Source organism: Heteronotia binoei, chromosome 19 (assembly GCF_032191835.1).
Source record: "Heteronotia binoei isolate CCM8104 ecotype False Entrance Well chromosome 19, APGP_CSIRO_Hbin_v1, whole genome shotgun sequence".
NCBI classification, from domain to species: Eukaryota; Metazoa; Chordata; class Lepidosauria; order Squamata; family Gekkonidae; genus Heteronotia; species Heteronotia binoei.
The window spans coordinates 24,987,383-25,010,315 of record NC_083241.1 but is presented as its reverse complement, the minus strand read 5'-3'; the positions used below and the strand labels follow the sequence as shown (position 1 = coordinate 25,010,315).

Sequence of the window (22,933 nt, the reverse complement as noted above, 5' to 3'; positions counted from 1 at the left end):
ATATTAATTTGTATTAAAATATAACATTTCAGGCTATTGCACGTCTGCTCTTTCCGCTGAACACAGCTTCCTTGGACAGTTTACAATCAGTAACAGGGGCATGGATTTAAAAAAACAGGTTGCTTACCTGTAACTGATGATCTTCGAGTGGTCATCTGTGCAGTCACACACATGGGTCTTGCCGCAGGCAATGAATCCATTCCTCGGAGTTCCAATAGCTCGCCTATAGCGCTTTTGGCGCGCTCCCCTCCCGCCCTGGGGAGCAGGCAGCGACCGCGCATGCCTGGAGCGGGGGGGGAGCGCCCATTCCACTCAGTTTCTTCCAGCCGCCGCTGACATAACACAGTACAGAGTTAAATAACAATCACAGGAAGCCAGCAGCGGGGAAGGCTGGGTGGGCGTGTGTGACTGCACAGATGACCACTCGAAGATCATCAGTTACAGGTAAGCAACCTGTTTATCTTCTTCGTGGTCTCTGTGCAGTCCCACACATGGGTGACTAGCCAGCTGAGTAACCTGGAGGAGGGTGCTGGTAAAAGAAGATAGTTAGTCACATAAGAAAACAGATCATGTTCCAAGACATAGAGGCAGAAGCGAAAACACTCACCATACTTCAGTGGAAGATGGATCGGAGAACTGCTTGGCCGAAAGAGGCGTCTCGTCTCGCACGAACGTCCAAAGCGTAATGGGAGACGAACGTGGAAGGAGAGGACCACGATGCAGCTGCACAGATGTCCTCTAAGGAGACGCCCTGTAGAAAAGCCGAAGACGTGGAGACCGCTCTAGTAGAGTGGGCCTTGAGGCCTTCGGGAAGAGGCTGTTTAGCCAGTTCGTAACACAACCTGATGGCACTAACTACCCATTTGGATAGTCTTTGGGTAGAAATTTTGTGTCCTTTACGTGGTTTACTGTAGGCCACAAACAGGTTAGGGTCCTTACGGAAAGGTTGTGTGCGATGCAGATAGAAGGCTAGCGCCCTTCTGACATCCAGAGAATGCAGGGATCGCTGTCCCTGGTCCGACGGGTTAGGGAAAAACGTTGGTAACGCAGTGGAGGTAGACAGATGAAACTTGGAGACAACTTTGGGGAGGAACGTAGGATCCGGTCTTAAGACAACCTTGTCCCTATGAAAGATGGTGTAGGGAGGGTCATGTCTGAAGGCACATAAGTCACTTGCCCGCTTACCCGAGGTGAGGGCTATTAGCAATGCTGTCTTCCAAGAAAGAAGATTGAGCTGTATTGTCGCCATGGGTTCAAAGGGCGCCTTCATTAGACAGGAAAGAACAAGGGATAAACTCCACGTTGGGACGAATGGTTTAACCGGTGGATGTAGGTGCAGCATTCCTTTGAGGAAGGATTTAGATAAGGGGTGAGAGAACACTGTCCTGCCGTCGATAGTGTCATGGAATGCCGAGATGGCAGACAGGTGTACTTTAAGTGAAGAGTAGCACAAGCCTGATTTCTGCAGGGATAGGAGATAATCTAGAATCAGGTTTAGAGGTGTTACCTCAGGAGTCAAATGATAGGGTGCAACGAAGGAACAAAAGCGCTTCCATTTGCGTTGGTACGAGAGTCTAGTGGAAGGCTTCCTTGCGTTGAGAAGAATATTGGTCACTTCTGTGGAGAGGCAGGTGAGTGTATCCTCCAAGCAGTGAGGGCCAGAACCCGAGGGTTGTGATGAAGTACCTGGCCGTTCGCCTGCGATAGAAGGTCTCCCACGATCGGGAGGCGGCGGTAAGTGTGTTGTGACATTTGCAGAAGTTTGGTGAACCATGGTTGCCGTGGCCACCACGGTGCGATAAGGATGCAGTCCGTGCCATCCCGTGCGACCTTCGTCAACACGCGTGTCAGTAGGGGGGTTGGCGGAAAAATGTAGTGGAGGGGACCTCTCCAGAGATGTAGGAAGGCATCGTCGCCCTTCCTGCAGTAGAAGCGGTGACATTTGGCATTGTCCCTGGAGGCAAAGACGTCCACCCTGGGGGTCCCGAAGCACCTGAAAATCCGACGAAGGTAGGTCAGATTGATGGACCATTCGTGGTCGTCTATACGTATCCTGCTTAGGGAGTCGGCCAATACATTCTGTACACCTGGGAGGTGGATGGCGGTCATGTGGATGCTGTGTTTGATACACCATTCCCAGAGCAGTGTGGCTATGCGACATAGTCGAGGGGATCTGGTGCCTCCCTGCTTGTTTACATAAAATACTGTCGCCATGTTGTCCGTGGAAATCTGGATGTGGCGACCCGCAATGAGAGGAAGGAAGGATTGAAGAGCTCTGTGTACTGCAATCAGTTCTAAGCAGTTTATGTGCAGGGTCCTCTCCTGAGGGGTCCAGAGACCTCTGACAGTCTTGCCTTCTAAGTGGGCTCCCCATCCCCACATGGAGGCGTCTGTTGTCACGATAGCTGTTGGAGTAGTTGGTAAGAACGGCATGCCCTCGAGGAGGTTGTCGAGGCTGGTCCACCAAGTGAGAGAAGGAAGGACTCTCCTGGGGACGGTGAGCAGGGTGCTCTGAGGTTGCACATGAGGCCGGTAGGCACGTACGAACCAGAGCTGAAGTGGTCTCATTCGTAGCCTGGCGAAGAGGAGGACTGCTGTAGTAGCGGCCATCAGACCTAAAAGACGCTGAATAGTTAGGGCCGGTTGGATGGGATGTAGCTGGACCATCCTGGCAAGGGTGATGATTGTCATAGCACGGTCCTCTGGAAGGAAGGCACGGTGTAAAGAGGTGCGAAGATAGGCCCCTATGAAGCAGAGATGTTGAGTGGGGGTGAAGTGCGATTTGGTGACATTCACCCGCAGGCCTAGAGACTCCAGGAGGAGAAGGGCTTCGTGAAGATTGGCCTCGAGCTGATTTGGAGTTGGTGCAATGAGGAGCCAATCGTCTATGTACGGGAAGACTGTGATGTTTCGTAGTCGAAGAGCCGCTGCCACCACCGCCATGCACTTGGTAAATACCCTGGGTGCAGTGGAGAGGCCGAATGGTAGGGAGATGTATTGATAATGATGTTGGCCGATCGCAAACCGGAGGTATCTGCGATGCTGAGGTCGGATAGTCACATGGAAGTAAGCGTCCTGAAGATCTAGGGAAGCCATCCATGAATCCTTTGGAATCAAGGGCAAGATGGACTGCAACGAGATCATTCTGAATTTTCTGTACTGGATAAATTTGTTCAGCTTCCGAAGATCTAGAATAGGACGCTTGCCTCCATCCCTCTTGGGGACCAGGAAGTACCTTGAGTAGAGTCCCATTCCCCGATGTTGGAGGGGAACCGGTTCTATGGCTTTTTTCTGGAGCAAGTCCAGAATCTCGTGATGGAGGTGATGGGATGGAGGGGTAGCCACGAAGTAGTGGTGGCGAGGCAGCGAAGCGAACTCTATTGCGTACGCCAGACGTACGATGGTGAGTACCCAGGAGTCGGTCGTGATTGAAGTCCAAGTCCTGTAGAATGGGGAAAGACGCGTGGGGTAGGGTGACTGAATGGGGAAGTCAAAGAGACTGCTTGGTAGGGGGGGATGATTTTTTGGACTGCTGAGGGCGTTGCCTTTGCTGAAAAGAAGGCTTCTGTTGCGCAGGTCTTCTTTTCCAGTATTCAGACTGTTTAGGAGAACGCTGGCGTCTTTGGAAAGATGGTTTCCAAGGTTGTTTGCGGCCAAACGGTTGCGAAGCAGGTTGGGAGACTCCTAGGCGCTTGGCCCTTTTACGCCCGTCGTCAACAGAGGACAAGACCTCATCAGTAGAGGCATGAAAGAGGCCGAGGCCATCAAAGGGAAGATCCTCTATCTTCTGCTTGATGTCGGGTTGAAGATTAGTGGATCTCAGCCAAGCGTGACGACGCAGGGCAACTGAAGAGGCGAAGACACGGGATGAACAGGAGACCGCATGTCGAATCGAATTAATTTGTTGTTTGGAGACCCTGGAGAGTTCGGAAACCAGGGCTGATGCTGTTCTCTGAGAGGAGTCGGGAAGCGATGGTATCAGTGGTGTGAATTGGTTCGCCAGATTAAAAGTATAAGCAGCAAAATAAGCCAGGTAATTGTTAAGCTTCGAGTTGGTGGAGGCAAGTGTGAAGATTTTCCTTGCCAAGGTGTCTAATTTCCTTCCCTCACGATCCGGCGGCGCGGGATGCCTGGAGGGTTTGGCCTTCATGGCAGAATGAACGATGATAGAGTTCGGAGCTGGATGTGAGGCGAGGAACTTAGCGTCGGGGGCATGGACTCGATAGAGGGAGTCCAGCCTCTTAGAAGTGGGAGGTACTGATGCAGGTTTGTCCCAAGTCTCCTGAAGACCCTCCAGGTGCACCGGTAGCATAGGAAGCAAGGACCCGGGAGGGAAGTCTGATTGCACCAGGTCATGTACCATGTCCGACACTTTGGGGGAGTCCGCCTGGAGAGGTATCTTCAGTGCCTCCGCCATAGAAGTAATAAGGTTGAGATACGCTTTGGATGCATCAGACGGAGAGAGCCTGAGCTGTTGCGCAGAGTCCGAGGGAAGAGATGGAGAGTGGTCCTCCGAATCCGAAGAGGCTGGGGAGTCCCCACCCGAGGAAGAGGCTCCCGTGGAGGGGGAGGGTGGATGAACAATCGGTTCCGAGATGGGGGCTGCAGGCTCCGAGGTCTTGGGAGGAGACCGAAGTCGAGAATCCGGGGCCACGGATACAGTGGCAGAAGCAGTACGCGGTTTAGCCACGTCTCGGTACCGAGGGTGCTCACGGCGTTGATGCGAGGGACCAGCCTCTTGTTCAGATGATAGGAGGCGGTTGAGGAGTCTGGGTGAGTACTCGAAATGGCTTCGAGGGTCACGAAGTCGAGAAGGGCGGTCGAAGTGGAGCTGAGGTGAATCCTCGCGTCGGGTTGTGCGCGCGTAACGAGACCGAGGCGAACCGCCATAACGGACCCGTGGAGTAGCGGGATCACGGTGGAAGTAGGAGTCTGACTCCTGGTATCTACGATGGATGTCCCACTCGGAGTGGGAGCCGGAGCGGTGACGGGACCTGCCCTGTCGAGGTGAGGGCGATCTGGATAGAGAGTATTCATATCGCCTCCTGGAGTAGTAATCTTGCTGTTCATAGTAGACAGAGGAACCGGAGTCGTGGCGGCTACGCGGAGAGCGTGATCGAATTCGAATCCGATGGGAGGAGACTTGCGTTGCCGATTCACGGTACAGCGGAGAGAGTGCAACATCATGGAAGGAGTCAGGTCGCAAAGATGGGCGTAGGTAAGTCTGTGTCGGGTCGGTGGTACGGTCGGGTTCAAGGATCTCAGAAGGTACCACGCTGTGTACTGAAGGCGATCGGGATCGAATCGGAATCACCTCCACGGCCGTGGAGGTGTGAGGTGTAAGCCGAGGCATGTCCGTGATGACGTCAACCGGGGTCGACAACTCTGACGGCAGGAGTGGTTGAGCTGAACTCGATTGAGCAGTCGAGGACATGGTGTTACGGGGCTTTATGGGCGCCGCGTCCGCTGACTCGGAATGACGCGCCGGTTCGGAATGGTGAAGTTTCTTAGGCGCCGAATCCGAGTGTCGAGCCTTCTTAGGCGCCGACTCCGATTCGGAATGACGCAGTTTTTTCGAAGACTTGTGGCCGGCTTCGGCGTGCTTCGAAGGTCGTTTCCCGGACTTGTGCGTCTTTTGAGACTGAGGCGCAGCCGGGGCAGCCGAATCTCCCGCTCGAGGTGGGGGAGGCGGCGAGTCGGAAGTGGGCATAGCCCGCAGGGACCGTTCTAAGAGGAAAGCCTGTAGTCGTGCGGCGCGGTTTTTGCGTGCCTGCTTGCCGAAGTTCGCACAATGCGGGCAAGCGTCGACTCGATGGCCTTCCCCGAGGCAAAAAAGGCAGTGACTGTGGCCGTCTGTGGTGGGAATTTTAGCCCCACAGTGCCTACACTTTTTGAAAGTAACCTTCCCTTCCATACGACCCGGACGGTGGGGGGAAGGGAGGGAAGGGAGGGAAGGGACGGGTAGGAAAAAGAGAAGAAAAGCGCAGAAACGGTTTTGTTTTTTTTTTTGTTTTGTTTTTTTAGGACGAAACGGGGGAAGAGAGAACGATACCAGTCAAAGTAGAGATGAGATGAGCTGAGGAGAGACGAGCTAAGGAAGAGCGCAGCGAGGAAGGTGTTGTCCGGGCGGCGGAAAGGAAGAAACTGAGTGGAATGGGCGCTCCCCCCCCGCTCCAGGCATGCGCGGTCGCTGCCTGCTCCCCAGGGCGGGAGGGGAGCGCGCCAAAAGCGCTATAGGCGAGCTATTGGAACTCCGAGGAATGGATTCATTGCCTGCGGCAAGACCCATGTGTGGGACTGCACAGAGACCACGAAGAAGATTAATGAAAACCCCAACTTTTTGAAGCTCACTAACTCAGTCATAGATTCAGGTGGGCGGCCATGTTGGTCTGAAACAACAGAACAAAGTTTGGGTCCAGTGGCACCTTTAAGACCAACAAAGCTTCATTCTGGGCATGAGCACTCGGAATTAAACTTTATTGGTCTTAAAGGTGCCACTGGACTCAAACTTTATTCTGAATCAATCATAATTATTTTTCTAACTCATCCATGCCTTCTTACAGCTTTGATTTTTTTCTTTTTTTAAAAAACCCCCCAAATTTTCATGTTTCTTTGCCTCCATGAAAAACACCCCAAGCTAGTTTAAGATCCAAAGCTTTGCTTGGTTACTCAAAGGAAATATTTGCAAAACAAAGAGCTGAGCTAAGATCCTCCTTTCTTTGGAGGGAGAAGGGTGTAACGCACCAGGAGATGAGCCTATTGTGGATTTCAGGAATTGTGCAGCTGCAGAAAGCTTTACTCATTTTAGCGATAGAGTCCAAGAGTTTTCTTTTCATTATTCAATGTCTGCGCCACCAGCACAGCAAACAAACAGAAACTGACTGTTTTCGCAAAGAGATGCATGCAACCTGGAAAACATCTTGTGCTGGCTACTGCTTGCCTTATTAATCAGAGGCTGCTGTCACATGAGATCAGCCGCTTGGAACTAGAACCACATCCAAACGCATGTGTAAAATCAAACAATCTGCAGCTTTACAAAGAAGGCACTTAACAATGTATAGACTTTTGATTTAACAGCCTGAAATATGATATACCTTTGCATTTCGTTGCCCTTTGGTTCAATTGTTTGCAACCCCTGCCCCGCCAAACACACTCCTTTCTTCTCCCTTATACTTAAGTGTATCTGCTACATGCCAAGTTAAGACACCACTGCATACAAAGGATGAAGGGTGCTCTTGTCCATGAAGGCTTATGCTACAACACACATGTTCATTTTTAAAATGCCTTGCCGTGCTTTGGCGTTCTTCCTTCGCAGACACTACCATGGCCATCTTTTCAGAATTGAACTATTGGCACAAACACGGCCCAACACCTTTATGCCTAAGAATAGCTCCCCAACGCACTGGATTCAGAGGATGTGTAGAGTGGCCAAGGACTTCCTGTGCTTCCATGACATAGATCCCTTAATTGGAAACTCAAACTTGACAGCATCTCTTTTAATTGAAACAAGGATTTGGCAGCACTGAGTGTGGGATTAAGTACATCCAGAGATTAAGCACTACATCGTCCTCTGGCTTATATACAGCCTTGGGTTTCCTAATTTACTACAGTTGCTAGAAGTCTAGCATGAACCATTCTTCAGAGATGTCAACCGGTGGTTCTTATCATGTTATAATCGGAAGAGGACATGTGGGTGATGGATGGAAACCTATGTCCTGCTGGGCTCCCTGAAAGGTACGATGGGTGCCCAAATCTGGTGTTTTTTTGCTTGTGGGCTAAGGTGGAAGGCTGATTTTCCATCAGTTCTACCCTCAATGCACAGCCATTTATCCCTCCTATCCTGGTTAGAATTTTTATCCTTGTTTCCGGAAAGCCATCGATTCACATTGAGGGGATACTGTTGAAGAGTACGCTCTGGGACTTGACTGATGTAAAAGCCAAACCCACGTACTGTTATGATGACCTCAGCATTTGGGGTGAAAGTCATACTGCCTTTATTTCAACAGCAACACGCACTGCAAGCCATTTACTTTGTCCCTTTGAACTGAGCCAGCCATTATCCAGAGCTAAAGCTGCTCTCCACCTGTATATTCCCCTCCCGGTAGAGCCTAGTTCAGGGGTGGCCAAACTGAGGCTCGGGAGCCAAATGTGGCTCTTTCACACATTTTTGTGGCTCTTGAAGCCCCCACTGCCCCATCAGCTGGCTTGGAGAGGCATTTCTCTCTTTAAATAACTTCTCCAATCCAAGCCAGCTGGCATCCTAGGCATTTAAAATTAAAGCTGTTTTGTTTCCACCTCTCCCTCCCCTCCCTCCCTCCTTCCCCCGGCTCTCAAACATCTGATGTTCATGTCCCGCGGCTCTCAAACATTTGACATTCATTCTATATGGCTCTTATGTTAAGTAAGTTTGGCCACCTCTAGTTCTTGGGGTAAGAGAAACCTTCCTTTATATGCAGAAGTACTGTTCAAAAGTGAAACTGGAGTGGAGCACTGGTGAATCCTGGATCTACATTTCTGGCATTATGAATGATCATGGTGAACCCTGATGCATGGGGCTCACAAGACTGACAACTCGAACCTGACGCTCATATAAGCAGATACATGCCCTAAAAAAAATCAGAATGGCAGAGACACTGCAGGACACAATTCTGCAGCATCTCAGTGCAAACATTCACAAATCCACTTTACCGGTGCAAGTTCTGTGGTCTGGCATCAGTGCAAATCCCGGCCTGCAGCTGCACTCATAGCTTCCTTCCGAATTCGTACAGAAGGTGTCGCAGCCGCCATTTATTATGTCACATTCATCAATGTCTAGAAATAAACAAGAAATTGTCCATGTGAAGAAAAAAACCATCAAAACTAACATGAATTGTGCTGTTTGAGTTGGTAACTTGCAAGACTCAACGCTCCTGTTTTCAAAACTAAAGAGTGGGTGGCAAACAGAAGGATTTACTACTAAAAAACACATAATGGTTCAGAACAGACGGGCATTTAAAGCCACCCAGAGGGCAGGAGGCAGGTGGACCATAAAAGGTATCCACACATGCACATCTGCCTCCCGTTCCCCATCCCACCCCCGGCTTTGAAAGTGGTGCCTTTTTGCTGGGGCACCTCTGAGGTGCCTTCTCGGCTGTCTGGAAGATCAGGAAGCTCCCGGAAAGCACCAGGGGAGCTGCAGACGGGATGTGTGAGCATTCCAGATGCTCCCCAGGCGCCCATGGCCCGCCCCTTTTCTGAGCGCCATCTAGAAACTCCAGGCCACTCTATTTCCAGCCAGCTCTCTTTGGGCCATCTGCTAACAGCCAGTTTATCTTTATTATATTTGTATCCTGCCCTTCCTGCAAAGAACTCAGGGTGGCATAGAAGAGTCTCCCTTCTGCCATTTTATCCTCACAACCCTGTGTGGTGCGTTAGGCTGAGCGAAGAGGGAAACTAGCCTAAAGTCACCAACTGAGCGTCATGGCTGAGTGGGGACCGGAACCCGGGTCTGTTCCACCTATTCAGTTTTATCCAAGCCTTTCTCAAAGGACCTGGGAAGATGTACTTGGGTTCCCAGTCTGGCTTCACAATAATCTACCTGTGAGATAGGTAAGAGCGACTGGCCCAAGGTGAGTTTCATGGCTGAGTGAGAACTTGAACCCAGGTCGCCCCAGTTCTAGTCTAATACTCCAGCTCCTAGAGCACAACAGTTCTCTCCCATCTAAATAGATAATTCCAGTCATTTCTAGTAACCTGTCAGGCCACTGACAAGTAAACATGGGAGTATTACATATGAGAAAACAACAAAGGAGTGCACTAAGGGGGAGAGAGCAAAGAAACAAAGGAAAAATGCTGCTGTGGGAAAAGAATTCTTTATTTCAACTATTAATACCCAGGGCTTTTTTTGTAGCAGGAACTCCTTTGCGTATTAGGCCACACATGCTCAATGTAGCCAATCCTCCTGGAGCTTACAGTAGGCCCTGTACTAAGAGCCCCGTAAGCTCTTGGAGGATTGGCCACATCAAGGGTGTGTGGCCTAATATGCAAAGGAGTTCCTGCCCTGTTAATACCCCTATGCATTTTGCACCATGCTTCCTCAAGGGGGTGTATACATATATAAGATATTAAAAGAACAAGGTTAACTAACATTTTGTCACTGTTTGTCTTCATTATTTGTTTAAAAACGTATCAAATGAACAATATCAACATGTTTATAAAGACAGTATTTCTGAGCATGTAAAGAGTATGCATATAAAACTCCTAATCATCAAGAGACACCAGAACACTATTAGGAACTTGAAATGATCATTCCAAATTTATAAAAGTGGGTTTTTTTTCTTTGTCTCTTTGGCATTATATTTGATAATTTGGGACAAACACTAGATAGCATGTGCTGTGCTAGTGAACCAATCATGCACTCTATCAAGCTCTTTTCTGGGCTTGAAGATTTGTTTTAATTATATTCTGTTTGACACAGAAGTCACAGATCTAATTACAAATATACTGTTTCAAATGCCAAGGAATCTATCAGGGCTGGAACAGAATCTGGGGTTGTAGTACTCTCCACTGTTTCCTTTTTGTGGGTCTCAACCCCAGAAGAAGAAGAGAAAATTGGATTTATACCCCACCCTTCACTCAGCGTCTCAGAGTAGCTTACAACCCCCTTCCGTTCCTCTCCCTACCACTGTGAGGTAGGTGGGGCTGAGAGAGCTCTGTGAGAACTGCTCTTGAGAGAACAGCTCTGAGAGAACTGGGACTGACCCAAGGTCACCCAGCTGACTGAATAGGGAGAAGTGGGGACTCAAACTCGGTTCTCCAGATTAAAGTCTGCCACTGCATCAAATTGGCTACAGTAAACTACACGGTGAGGAGGAGTGAAGCTTTGCTTTCACATGGATCTCTGTCTCCCTCTTATTAGCTGCCCTTATAAAGGATTTCCTGGGGATGGGCTAACCCCAGCTTCCCCCAATGCCCTCTCTTCAAGGGCAGGCCCCTGGGGAGTAAAAGGAATCTGAGCTAATGGCCTCCCTGACTGGGCACTCTCTTGTCCCACCCTGCCCTCCCCTGAGGTTTTAAGAGGCTGCTTTGGCAGCTTGCCCAGGCCCCAGAAGACCCCAGCTGCTGCTGGCCTCCTCCTCTGGGCCGTTCCAGGTGCAGCTTGAGTCTGCCAAGCTATGCTTCTGCTGCTGCTGGGGTCTTTCTGGGCGTGGCCTTGTTCCCCTCCCTACAAGCTCTGGCTGGGCTGCCTGCCTCAGCAGTGCCTTGGTGAGGGTGTCCTCTGTCAGCTTCTCTTTTGGAGCAGGTGAGTATGGGGATGTGGCAGCACCCCCAAACAGAATGTTACACCGTCTATAAGAGAACAGAGATAATGTAATGTAACTTTAAAACGAAACAGAGAACAGGGAAAACAAATTTCTTACCAACACAGGACAGTTTGTCAGGCGAAGACTGATATCCAGGGTTGCAGGCACACTGGTACTTCCCAATGAGGTTAACGCAACGCCCATTTCTACACAGATTTATGCTCAGCTCACACTCATTAATATCTATAAGGGGGAAAAGAGGTGAGGATATTTTAAGTCTGTACTCACAATTATCACTGAATGCTATAGGATGCATATTGATTTTTTTCTATGGTTATAGCAATAAACCAGTGTAGACAGAAATCAAGATGTGGCATAAGCAAAAAGGAAGAAGGAAACTGAATGGCAAAAGGGTTGTCTTCTTGTCCTAGGTTACAAAAGCTGCCCCAAGGGCCAACAGCCTGACTGAACAAAGAGCTAACTAGGAGTCCATTATCACCTTAGACATCAACATTTTTCCTCAGAATATAAGCTTTCAAGAATCAAAGTCAGATCCTGAAACTGACTGAAGGAAGTTTCACTCCTTCTGAGAGGTGAAGCTCTTACCAAGAGATCTGTGAGATGAATTTCAATTTAAGATTGAGGTATTCAAGAATTTAAAAAGGGGGGGGGGAGAAATTTGAGAACCACATTTCACCAGAATCTCAGGTGAGCTGCAAATTTCCAGTTAAAAGGAAACATCCATAGCACAGAGTTAGAATTCATATCCTACTCAAATTATTATAGCCTGTTCAACTCACCCTGATGTCATTTCCTGAGGGGGTGGAATTTGGTCATTGATGTGAGAGCTTGCCCCCATACAGGACAAGATTAAGACATACAGAAGCCCTAAACCGGGGGGGGGGGGCACCATGGCACCCACCAACACCTTTCGTGGTGCCCACAGAAAGTATTTAAAAAGTGGGTGGGGTCAGATTGTGGTTGTGGCCCAACAGGACTTCTTACTGGCCATTCAAGATCTGATCAGCTGCACAGATCTTTAAAATGGTTGCTTTGGCAGCAGCTGCCAAAATGGTACAGGGATTTTTGTTCAGTGATTGAAGATAGGACACGTATATGTAAAAAAAAATTAAAATGTTCAAAGAGGCATCTTGTTAAAACATGTCTTATATCTGAAATGCTGAAGAGAGGAAGAGGAGGAGGAAGAAGAAGAGGAAGGAGGAGGAGACTGGATTTATACCCACCCTTCACTACCCGAAGGAGTCTCAGAGAGGCTTACAATCTCCTTTCCCTTCCCCTCCTCACAACAGATACCCTGTGAGGTAGGTAGAGCTGAGAGAGCTCTGACAGAAACTGCTCTTGAGACAAACAGCTCTGGAAGAACTTGTGACTGACTCAAAGTCACATCAGCAGGTGCATGTAGAGGAGTGGGGACTGGGGAATCAAACCCAGTTCTCCCAGATAAAAGTCTGCACACTTAACCACTATACCAAACTGGTTTTCAAATGAATTATGCATAATCAAACTCCCTGACTTTTTGTGGTTGGCTCAAAATGGTAGCCATTTTCTGGTTATGCCCATGACCCTGTGTCTGAATTCCAAAGGTGCCGCAAGCTCAAAAAGTTTAGGGGCCCCCGTCTAAACTATGTTAAATTTAAGAAACCCCATAGCATCTTCCAAAAAAAAAAAAAGGTAATCTAGTAATATTTTGGATTTTTAAAAATTTACCAGCCCTTCATAACCTGTAACTCATAACCCCTCATAGCGGTCCCGTGGCACAGAGTGGTAAAGCAGCAGTGCTGTGGTCTGAACTCTCTGCTCACGACCTGAGTTCGATTCTGGCGGAAGCTGGATTCAGGTAACTGGCCCAAGGTTGACTCACCCTTCCATCCTTCCGAGGTCAGTAAAATGAGTACCCAGCTTGCTGGGGGGAAAGTGTAAAAGACTGGGGAAGGCAATAGCAAACCACTCCGTAAAAAGTCTGCAGTGAAAACATTGTGAAAGCAACCTCACCTCAGAGTTGAAAACGACCGGTGCTTGCACAGGGGACCTTTACTTTTCCTTAACCCTTGAAACCACTAGCCCTATGGCACAGAGTGGTAAAGCTGCAATACTGCAGTCTGAATTCTCTGCTCATGACCTGAGTTTGATCCTGGCGGAAGCTGAGTTCAGGTAGGCGGCTCAAGGTTGACTCAGCCTTCTATCCTTCCAAAGTGGGTAAAATGAGTACACAGCTTGCTGGGGGGAAAGTGTAGATGACTGGGGAAGGCAATGGCAAACCACCCTGTAAAGTCTGCTGTGAAAACGTTGTGAAAGCAACGTCACCCCAGAGTCGGAAACGACTGGTGCTTGCACAGGGGATCTTTCCTTTCCATAACCTGAGGCCCAAATCGTAGCTCACTTATTAATCTTATGCATAAATCCAGTCATGCCCCTGATGCATGAAGAGCAGGCCTCAGATTCAGCAGAAGCTTACAGGAGCACAGCTCCTGAACTTTTCTGAGGGTTCTCCCTCCTCCTCCACACCTACCTTGTCCATTGCATAGTAGGTGCAGCTGCACAGCAATCTCTGGATTAGGAGAGCGGGCAGCCAGCCAGCCACCAGGGGCTTTGCCACACCCCCAGCAGCCCTCATTAACCCCTGGAGAAGCCTGCGCCACCCCTTCTCCACTTCTTATGTGATTTTGGGTGGTGGGTAGCTTGCTGGCCTTTTGACTGGGGGGGCGGGGTGGCCCAGGAGAGCCCCAGGCAAATTAGGTCTGTTTGGGCTGGTTGGATCTCTAGCAAGTCCAAGCAGGCCTCGCTCACCTGGTGCTCTCCTTTCTTGCATGGGTTGCTTTTGGCTGGGGGGGCATATGCTAATGAATTATGCTAATTAGCTCCGCCACCTATTTTTCTACAATATGACCCCTGATGAAGAGGATTTACTATGGCATTGTACCCTGCACTCCATGTAGGTGTTTTGTTCGAAAAGCCAATAAGAAGTCCTCTGCAGAGAGACAGCACCAGTTAGGTAAGCCCTGGACCGTACTAGGGGTCTATGATGCAGTCCCCACAGAGTAGCTGCAAGGAAACAGGCATGCACACAACCGAGAATGCAAACGGATGCTGGTGTAGATGCTTCCCCCACCACCACCACCTACTTTACCTATACAGGCAGAGATGTTTGGGGATATTTGATGACCAGGAGGACATTCGCATTTGAAGCTTCCTTCCGTGTTGATGCAAACACCACCTCGGCACAACAGAGGGTTTCTTTCACATTCGTCGATGTCTGTGAAAGCAACCCAAAAAACAAAACAAAAGAGAAAAGGATTCATGTAAAGCAGAGCACGTGGTTACAGATTAAAGTTTCAACTTGCAAAACCCGGAAATAAAATAGTATCCATGGACAGGGCTTTTTCAGCCTCGGCTCTGACCTACTGGAACATGCTCCCATCAGAAATCAGGGCTCTGCCATTCCATAGGGTCTGTAGAGTCATAAAGCTAGAAGGGACTTCCACGGTCATCTAGTCCAACCCCCTGGACAATGCAGGAATTTTCAGAAACACCTCTGCCTAAATTCACAGGATCTTCATTGCTGTCAAATGGCCATCTAGCCTCTGTTAAAAACCTCCAAGGAAGGAGAGCCCACCACCTCCTCAGGAAACTTGTTCTACTGAGGAGCCTTTTGTTTCAATTTCAATCCATCGGTCCTGGTCCTACCTTCTGGGACCACAGAAAACAATTCCACCCCATCCTCTATATGACAGCCCTTCAAGTACTTGAAGATGGTGATCGTATCACCTCTCAGCTGCCTCCTCTCCAGGCTGTAAAACAGAACTGTTCTGCCAGGTCTCTGGTTGAGCCAGCCAGGCATCCAGGAAGATCTTAGCCCACCGCCCCACCCCAACACTGCTGGCACTGTTGATATTGCTGAAGTACCAGCTATCATCTTACTTAGCCCAGTTTATGAAGCTGGAGACCAGTGCTTTCAAGCTGGAAACCCTGTGTTTTAAAGGAACTTTATACTATTTTATTGATGTTAAACAGTTATATATATTGATTCTATATGTTCCTGGTTTTATGTTGTGATCCACCCTGAGCCCACTTGCGGGGAGGGCAGAATATAAATTTAAATATTAAATTAATTAATTAATTAATAAAGCTAAACCAAGCACTTCTTGACCTTTGGGCCTCCAAGCACACACCAATGACTTCCTCTCCCAGAAGAAGAAGACTGCAGATTTATACCTCGCCCTTCTCTCTCAATCAGAGACTCAGAGCGGCTCACAATTTCCTATATCTTCTCCTCCCACAACAGACACCCTGTGAGCTGGGTGAAGCTGAGAGAGCATGTGAAGCAGTGGGGAATCAAACCCAGTTTTCCCAGGTAAGAGTCTGCACACTTAACCACTACACCAAACTGGCTCTCTCCCTCTCCTTGCTAGTAACTTTTCTGTTCACTTTCCAGCTGCTGATGTTCCTCTTTCTAACTGTGCCATGAGAGACAACACCTCTTCCCAAATATCTCAGTCCCACACCCACGCAGAATGCTCATAGCTGGTTCTCCTCCCCTACCCAATGGGATGGTGTCTCACCTGCCTCTCTTTCTTTCTCCTGATCGAAGAGGAAATAGGCCAAATGTGCTGTCTTGACAAATCTGTTGTCTTGGACAACATCCAGCAATCAAACTTTGAATGACAGCAAAAGAGAGAGGCTGAATGCTGAGCAATGTGATGAGAATCTGGACATCTCAAAAGGGGGCAGGGCCCAAGGAATAACAACAATACCCTTTCCCCCACCATGGGGTACCACAAGTCTATTCCCACCAAAAACCTGGGCAATCTATAAACTTGGAAGGTTATATAAGCAATTTTCTCCAGCCCAGTTTGGCCAGGGATTGTGGGGTTTTTTTACCATCTTCTAGGCATGGAGAAGAGGTCACTGTGGGTGTTGGAGGGGGAGGTATTTGTGAATTTCCTGCATTGTGCAAGGACTAGACGGCCCTGGGGATCCCTTCCAACTCTATGATTCTACGTGTATAATCTATAGATATGTATACATCTATAATCTATACATATGTATAATCTATACATTTATAAACATTTTGGTGCAAATGAGGAGGGCATCTTATATTTTAGGCAACTACTTCTTCCACTTTCAGTGGCTTCTGACAGCCAACAGAGTTTTACACAGCTCACCGCGCCCTGAGAACATATTCTAGATATCTCTCCTAAATCCTTCAACTAATGGCACCATAAACAGGAAACAATCCTAATTTTTAAGGATTGGCTGATGGCCACCACGCACATGAATCTCTTTGAGATTTACATTTGCGAACTGAGTACTGTACGCATATTATTTATTTTCCATATTTATAAACCACCTTTCTCCCTGAGGGGGAGCCAAAGCAGCTTATATCATTCTCTTCTCTATTTTATTCTCACAACCATGTTGCAAGGTAAGTGAGGCTGAGAGAGTGTGACTGATACCAAGATCACTTTGCAAGCTTCCATGCACACTGGGGATTCGAACCTGCGTCTCTCAGATCCAAGCCTAACACTGCACCACACTGGCCCTCAATATGTGCTAATACCAGGGCTTTTTTGTAGCAGGAACTCATTTGCATATTAGGCCACACACCCCGGATGTAGCCAGTCCTCCTAGAACTTACAGTAGGCCCTGGAATAGGAGCCCTGTAAGCTCTTGGAGGATTGGCTACATCAGTGGGCTGTGGCCTAATATGCAAAGGAGTTCCTACTACAAAAAAAGTTCTCGCTAACACTACGAAGAAATAAAGTTGCCTTGGTTTAGAATGCTGTCCTAGCTTAGCTTTTCTTTAGGTAGCAACTATCTCTCAGTCTAGCTTCCCACAGTCTTTTAAAAAAATCTTATCCATGCATGTGCCCTCATTCAATGTATTATGTTTCACAGTTCACATTTTAAAATACATAACTATTGGGAAACTACACTGCTACGAAGGGAGGGAATATATGAAATCTCTATGGGAAGTCGCAAGGATATTTGGAAGAGGGAAGGGCTTGTGCTCTCTTAACAATTAGCATGTATGTGGGTCAACTCTGCTGCCAGCCATAAATTTTACACCTAGAATAACCTCAGAAACCATCATGTCCCAGAGTGACATCATGGAGTATTATAAAAGCTGTTACTAATCAGAGCTAATCAGGGCAGGGGAGACAGATGCTGGAACCGGAGCAGGGGAAATTTTGCAGATGAGCTCAGAACCACAGTCCTTTGTGCACGGATTCTATGAAGGCACAGTGGAAGGATTCTTTGGGTGAAACCTAAGTTCCCACCCAGGGACCAGTCTTCAAATGAAACTAAAGCAACAACAGTCCCTTTTCATTATTTTAAACTGAAAAATCTCAAGCTGAAAAAAAAAATCACAGACTTGCTTGGAATCGCAATCCTTTGAAGTGGATACAAAACCAAAAAGCTACTGCCTTTTTGAACAATGCTTCATTCCCCCCACTCAACTGATGGTTTAAGATAAACTCCAGCAATCTATGGAGCTAAACTGACCGATATAATTCTGCAAATCAAAATGACAACCCAGCCTGTAGTTTCCCATTAGATTTAGGAAACAAAGTGCCTTCCCAGCACATGTACACCCTGCCTTCCCCCCAGGTTCCAGTAAAAACTGAGCCCAGTTGCAAAACTGTGCAGTTATTGGAACTTCAGCTTCACAGGAGATTTTGTTTGTGATTTAGTACAAATCTATCTTGGCTAACTTACCCATGCAGTTCTTCATCATCATGAATCCACTCTCATAGCCCTCAAAACATTCGCAGTGGAAGTCTCCAGGGGTGTTGACGCAGAGCCCTTGGCCACACAGATCAGGAGAGATGCGACACTCATCAATATCTGGAGTTGAAAAAAAAAAAAACAGCTTTAGAGCACAGCACGACACTTAAAATTTTGGACGGAATGACAGCAAAATGCAAGCTCAAGAAGGTTACCTGTGCAGTTCCTCTCTTCTGAATCAAGCGCAAACCCGCTGTCGCATTTACATCGGAAACTGCCAATGGTGTTTCTGCATTTCCCATGAGTGCAAAGCCTTGGAATCATTTTACATTCATTGATATCTAAGATAGAGAAATAAGAATACATGATGGAGACATAATTTTTTTTAAAAAATAAGTCAATTCAGTGTACTGTCATTTCATGGACAGTAAAGTCTAAGTACAATTTCATATTAAAAAAACTTTCTATAACGACAGTTCCGCATCTCTGGTATTCCCATAAGAGATATATTGAAGCATTTTAATCTCCTGCTTATTTGAAGATACTCCTATAAAGCAGAGAACTTTCCTATTCTCTCTTCCATGGTAAAAGCTGATTATATACTCATACTCTGAACAACAGAACTGATGAATAGCTCTGGGTTTTTTCAGCAGCTAATACACACTGCCATTGTCTCATCAAAAGTCTTATCTAGCCTACAAGAACCAAAAATTGGGAAATCTTATACACTGGGGCTTGTCTCTGCATCCTCCAGCAGTTATTCATATACGCTTACTTAGCTCAATGGGAAATGTTAACTATTGAAGTGGACACATTAACTTAGAGCATTTATTAACTGTCAGTTTCTTATCATCCAAATCTGCCAACATCAGTCTTATAAAATGAAGGGTTTAAGAAAACACACACACACACTGATTTCCCCATATGTGATGGTCCCAGGGTACTAATGGAAACCTAGGAGCACCCATCAAAGTATGCAGAACCCCCACTGGGGTAAATAGTCCCCCCAGGGAACATTTCAAGAAGAAGAAAAGACTGGATTTATGCCCCACCCTTCACTTGGAGTCTCAGAGCAGCTTACAATATCCTTTCCCTTCCCCACAACAGACCGTCTGTGAGGTAGACGGGGCCAAGAGAGCACTTTCGAGCACTGCTGTTGAGAGAATAGCTCTGAGAGAACTTGTGACTGACCCAAGGTCACTCCAGCAGCTGCATGGGGAGGAGAGGAGAATCAAACCTGGTTCTCCCAGATTAGGGTCTATGCTCCTAACCACTACGCCAAACTGGCTCTCATCTTAGTTTGGGAAAATGGCATTGGGGGGAGGGGGGAGACTGAAGAAGGTCCCTGTTTCCATAGTCCTGATCTGAACAGGTCATTATGTGCCTGGACTTGTTCCCAGCATAGAACTCATGGTTAACATTTAATCGCATGGATTTGGGGATGACTGAGGGGGAAATGTATCCTGTAGTTAGGGCTTTAGTTTAGTCCATGCAAAGCTTTCTTCATGCGGGATATGAGCTTTCCCCAGAATGGTACAGCGAGCAAGAACATCTGTGAGCTTCCTCTTATCCCCGCACAGAGAAATGTCAAGGTGGATGGAAAGGCGGGGTCAATACCTGGTTCCCCCTCTCATAGCCAAACCATCAGAAGATGAGGAAGCAAATGCACACCGTTTTCATAGCCGGAGCTAGTCCCAGGCTGTCTGGCTAACTTCTGGGGCCTCCCCTGCACTGATAATATCACTGAGCCACATGGGGGGGGGGGGGGGAGTTGTACAATTCAGCACCCCCAGAAGGCCGGCGCCCTAGGCAATCGCTTAGTTCGCTTAGTGGCAGGGCCACTCTAATTCACAGCCATAGGTAATATCAGATTAATGCGTAAAACAGCAAAAAAAGGGAGCTCTTTCCAAGCATGCGCTTGGCTGACATGCAGGAGGGCCAAATTCCAGCTTTTGCCTCCACGATCAACTTTCACATACCAAACACCGAACAACATAATTCAACTCTAATTCTTTCAAAGAGGCAAAATCCAGGTGAGGAGAATGTGGAGGCCATGCATTCCACCAGAATGCACCTAAGTATCAGGAATCCCTCTCCCAGTGTACCTTTGAAGAAGGGCTTGCCATTGATAATCTCTCCTCGTGATGAAAACCCAGGTCCTCTGGGGCAAAGGGCTTCGTAGTCAGTTGTCGCCTTGGCAGGGCATTCGTCACAGTCAGGGCCCCAGGCCGCTCCAACCGAACAGCAGCACGCATCCATCCGGTGCCGCCCCCCTATCGGCGACGTGCAGTCTTCATCTTCATGGGTCAGGTAGCACGTCTCTAAGCGGATATCTGTTCAGGTTACATTAACGATCGATGAACAGGAAATGGTATCGCAGTAGGAGAGTTGACTCCAGGAAAATGCGCAATGCAGGATTTCAAAAAGTGCCTGCCAGCTGATTTTTAATTTTAAAAAACCCTTATTTATAAAGGTTTTGAAAATTTTGTTGCTATTTTTATACTTTTGATAGCTTGCTTGCTTGTTTTACTGCTTGTTTTCCAGTTCCACAAGCTGAATGCCTGCGGGCGCCCTTCTAAATTGTGATGTGTGATTTTTTTTTTTTTTTTGCGATATGTGATTTGTATGCAGTCACGGAGACTCAAGGTGCATTCACACACACTAAATAATCCATTTTAATGCCATTTGCTATTAGATTTTATTATGTGAAATGAAAAAATCCACTTGCAAACAGCTGTAGTGTGAACGCACCTTCAGAGTTTTCCTCTCCTGTTCTACAACCATTGCTAGCTTTTGCCTCTTAGCGAAATCAGCTACTCAAGGAAAAATGGTGTGTGGGGGGAGGGGGGAATGGGCCCACCTTACTACCAAGGTCAACACATAATAACTTGGTAAGGGCCTGCAGTTGGGTTATAGAGCATATGCTTTGCATACAGAGTAACCCAGGTTCAATGCCTGGTATCTCTGTTTTTAAAAGATCAGGTAGCAGGTGATAAGAAACACCTTTGCTTGAGATTCGGGAGAGGCACTGCCAGTCAAAGTAAGTAATGCCAAGTCTGCATCAATATATGGCCACTTTGTATATTTTCAACTGGACAGGATTACAGTTGCAAATTCTGCAGTTTCCCTTGGGAAGAAAATCCCACTGAAGAATGAGAATGATATGCTCCTGAACTGGCTGATCCAGAAAGCATGTTCTTCAGAACTACTGGCAGGAGTGGAATTCTAGCGGGAGCTCCTTTGCATATTAGGCCACACCCCCCCGATGTAGCCAATCCTCCAAGAGCTTACAAAAAAGAGCCTTGCAAGCTCTTGGAGGATTGGCTACATCAGGGGGAGTGGCCTAATATGCAAAGAAGCTCCTGCTAGAATTCCATTCCTGACTACTGGTATTACATAGACACAGATTTATGCCAGCTGGAACAAAGGCTCAAAGTCATACAACTGATCAACTGAAGCTTGCTTAATCGGGTAGGAGCGCTAATAAGCAAGCATGCTCCAAGAAGAGGAGCAAGCTTGAGTGCTCATCACTTGACAACTGCTACCCAAAACCCCTGCATGATATGAAACCCTAAGGGAACACAGGAACATACAGTTTAAGCCACAGCACTAAACCGGAGCCAAAGTGACCTAACACTTACCAAAACATCTCCGCCCAGTTGAATCCAAAGTCATTCCATTGGGGCACTGGCAAACAAAGGATCCCAGGGTATTCATACAAATTCCGTTGGTGCACACTCCAGGGAACACTTCACACTCGTTGACATCTTTTAAAAAAATAATACACATTTTTTAAATGTCAGTGGCGACAGGGACAAGTCCAATTTTTCCACCGCAGTAAGTACAGTGTGTTCAAGCACATTTATATTGGCCATGAAATGGTCCATTAACTGTATTCAGAGTTCAAAGAAAAAGCTTCATATTCCAGAGACTGCACAGACCTAAGCAATTCCACTCAAATTCCAGCTAATGTCTTCCTCCCAGGAAAGTGTCCTTAGGACTGCAGTGTAAGTACACTAGTTCACAAAAGGCAGATTTGGGAATTCTTGGGCATTGGGAGTTCCACAAGTGAAAATGCCCGCCATTTTAAGATCCTTAGAATCAAACTAGGTCTTGCCAAATGCAGGATTATTTTAGTTTTTCTACAACAAAAGAAATATATCTGATATTGTCAGGTCTGACTCAAGAAATATCTGGAGGCTTTGGGGGTGGAGCCAAGAGACTTTGGGGGTGGAGCTGGGAGCAAGGGAACAAGCATGACTGAAGTCCAAAGGGAGTTCTGGCAATTGCATTTAAAAGCACTGCACACCTTTTAAATGTCATCCTTCCAGTTGGAAATAAGGAAGGATAGGGGCACCTTCTTTTGGGGCTCACAGAATTGGACCCCCTGCTCCAATCTTTCTGAAACTTGGGGGGTGTTTTTAGGAGAGGCACTAGATGCTATGCTAAAAATTTGGTGCCTCTAACTCAAAAACAACCCCCCAGAGCCCAACAATCACAGATCAACTATCCATTATACCCTAAGGGTATAATGGAGTGTCCAGCAGACATTTCCCTCCCCCTTCCAACTATCTGATGACCCTGAAGCAGGGGGAGGGCCTCCAAACTGGGGGATCCCCTGCCCTCAACTGGGAATTGGCAACCCTACTGGAAAGGCCAAGTGCAATTCAAAATTATTTTGTGTTTTTTTAAACTTGGTCAGCACAACATGAAAGTAGAAAGTGTTCTTTGAGCAGATCTGCCTATTTGGGGGCAGGGAGGGAGAGATTTGCAATCATATCAGGATCATGGGGCAAAGATACCACACACATATATTATCCAGAGTTATACCAAGGATCAACAGTTTCTAACCCCTTTAAGCCTGTGGACACTTTTGGAATTTGAGAATAGATAGTGAGCGCCAG

General features: G+C 47.4%; 1 protein-coding gene across 1 annotated transcript in view; it reads right to left on the bottom strand.

The window, feature by feature from the left end:
• The window catches only part of FBN1 (fibrillin 1), a 307,005-nt gene that overhangs the window by 96,961 nt on the left and 187,111 nt on the right, over nucleotides 1-22,933 (bottom strand). Inside the window, 7 exon segments of the mRNA XM_060259853.1 lie at nucleotides 8,689-8,811; nucleotides 11,400-11,525; nucleotides 14,431-14,556; nucleotides 18,021-18,149; nucleotides 18,245-18,370; nucleotides 20,135-20,362; nucleotides 21,671-21,796. Coding sequence (XP_060115836.1) covers nucleotides 8,689-8,811; nucleotides 11,400-11,525; nucleotides 14,431-14,556; nucleotides 18,021-18,149; nucleotides 18,245-18,370; nucleotides 20,135-20,362; nucleotides 21,671-21,796 — 984 coding nt within the window.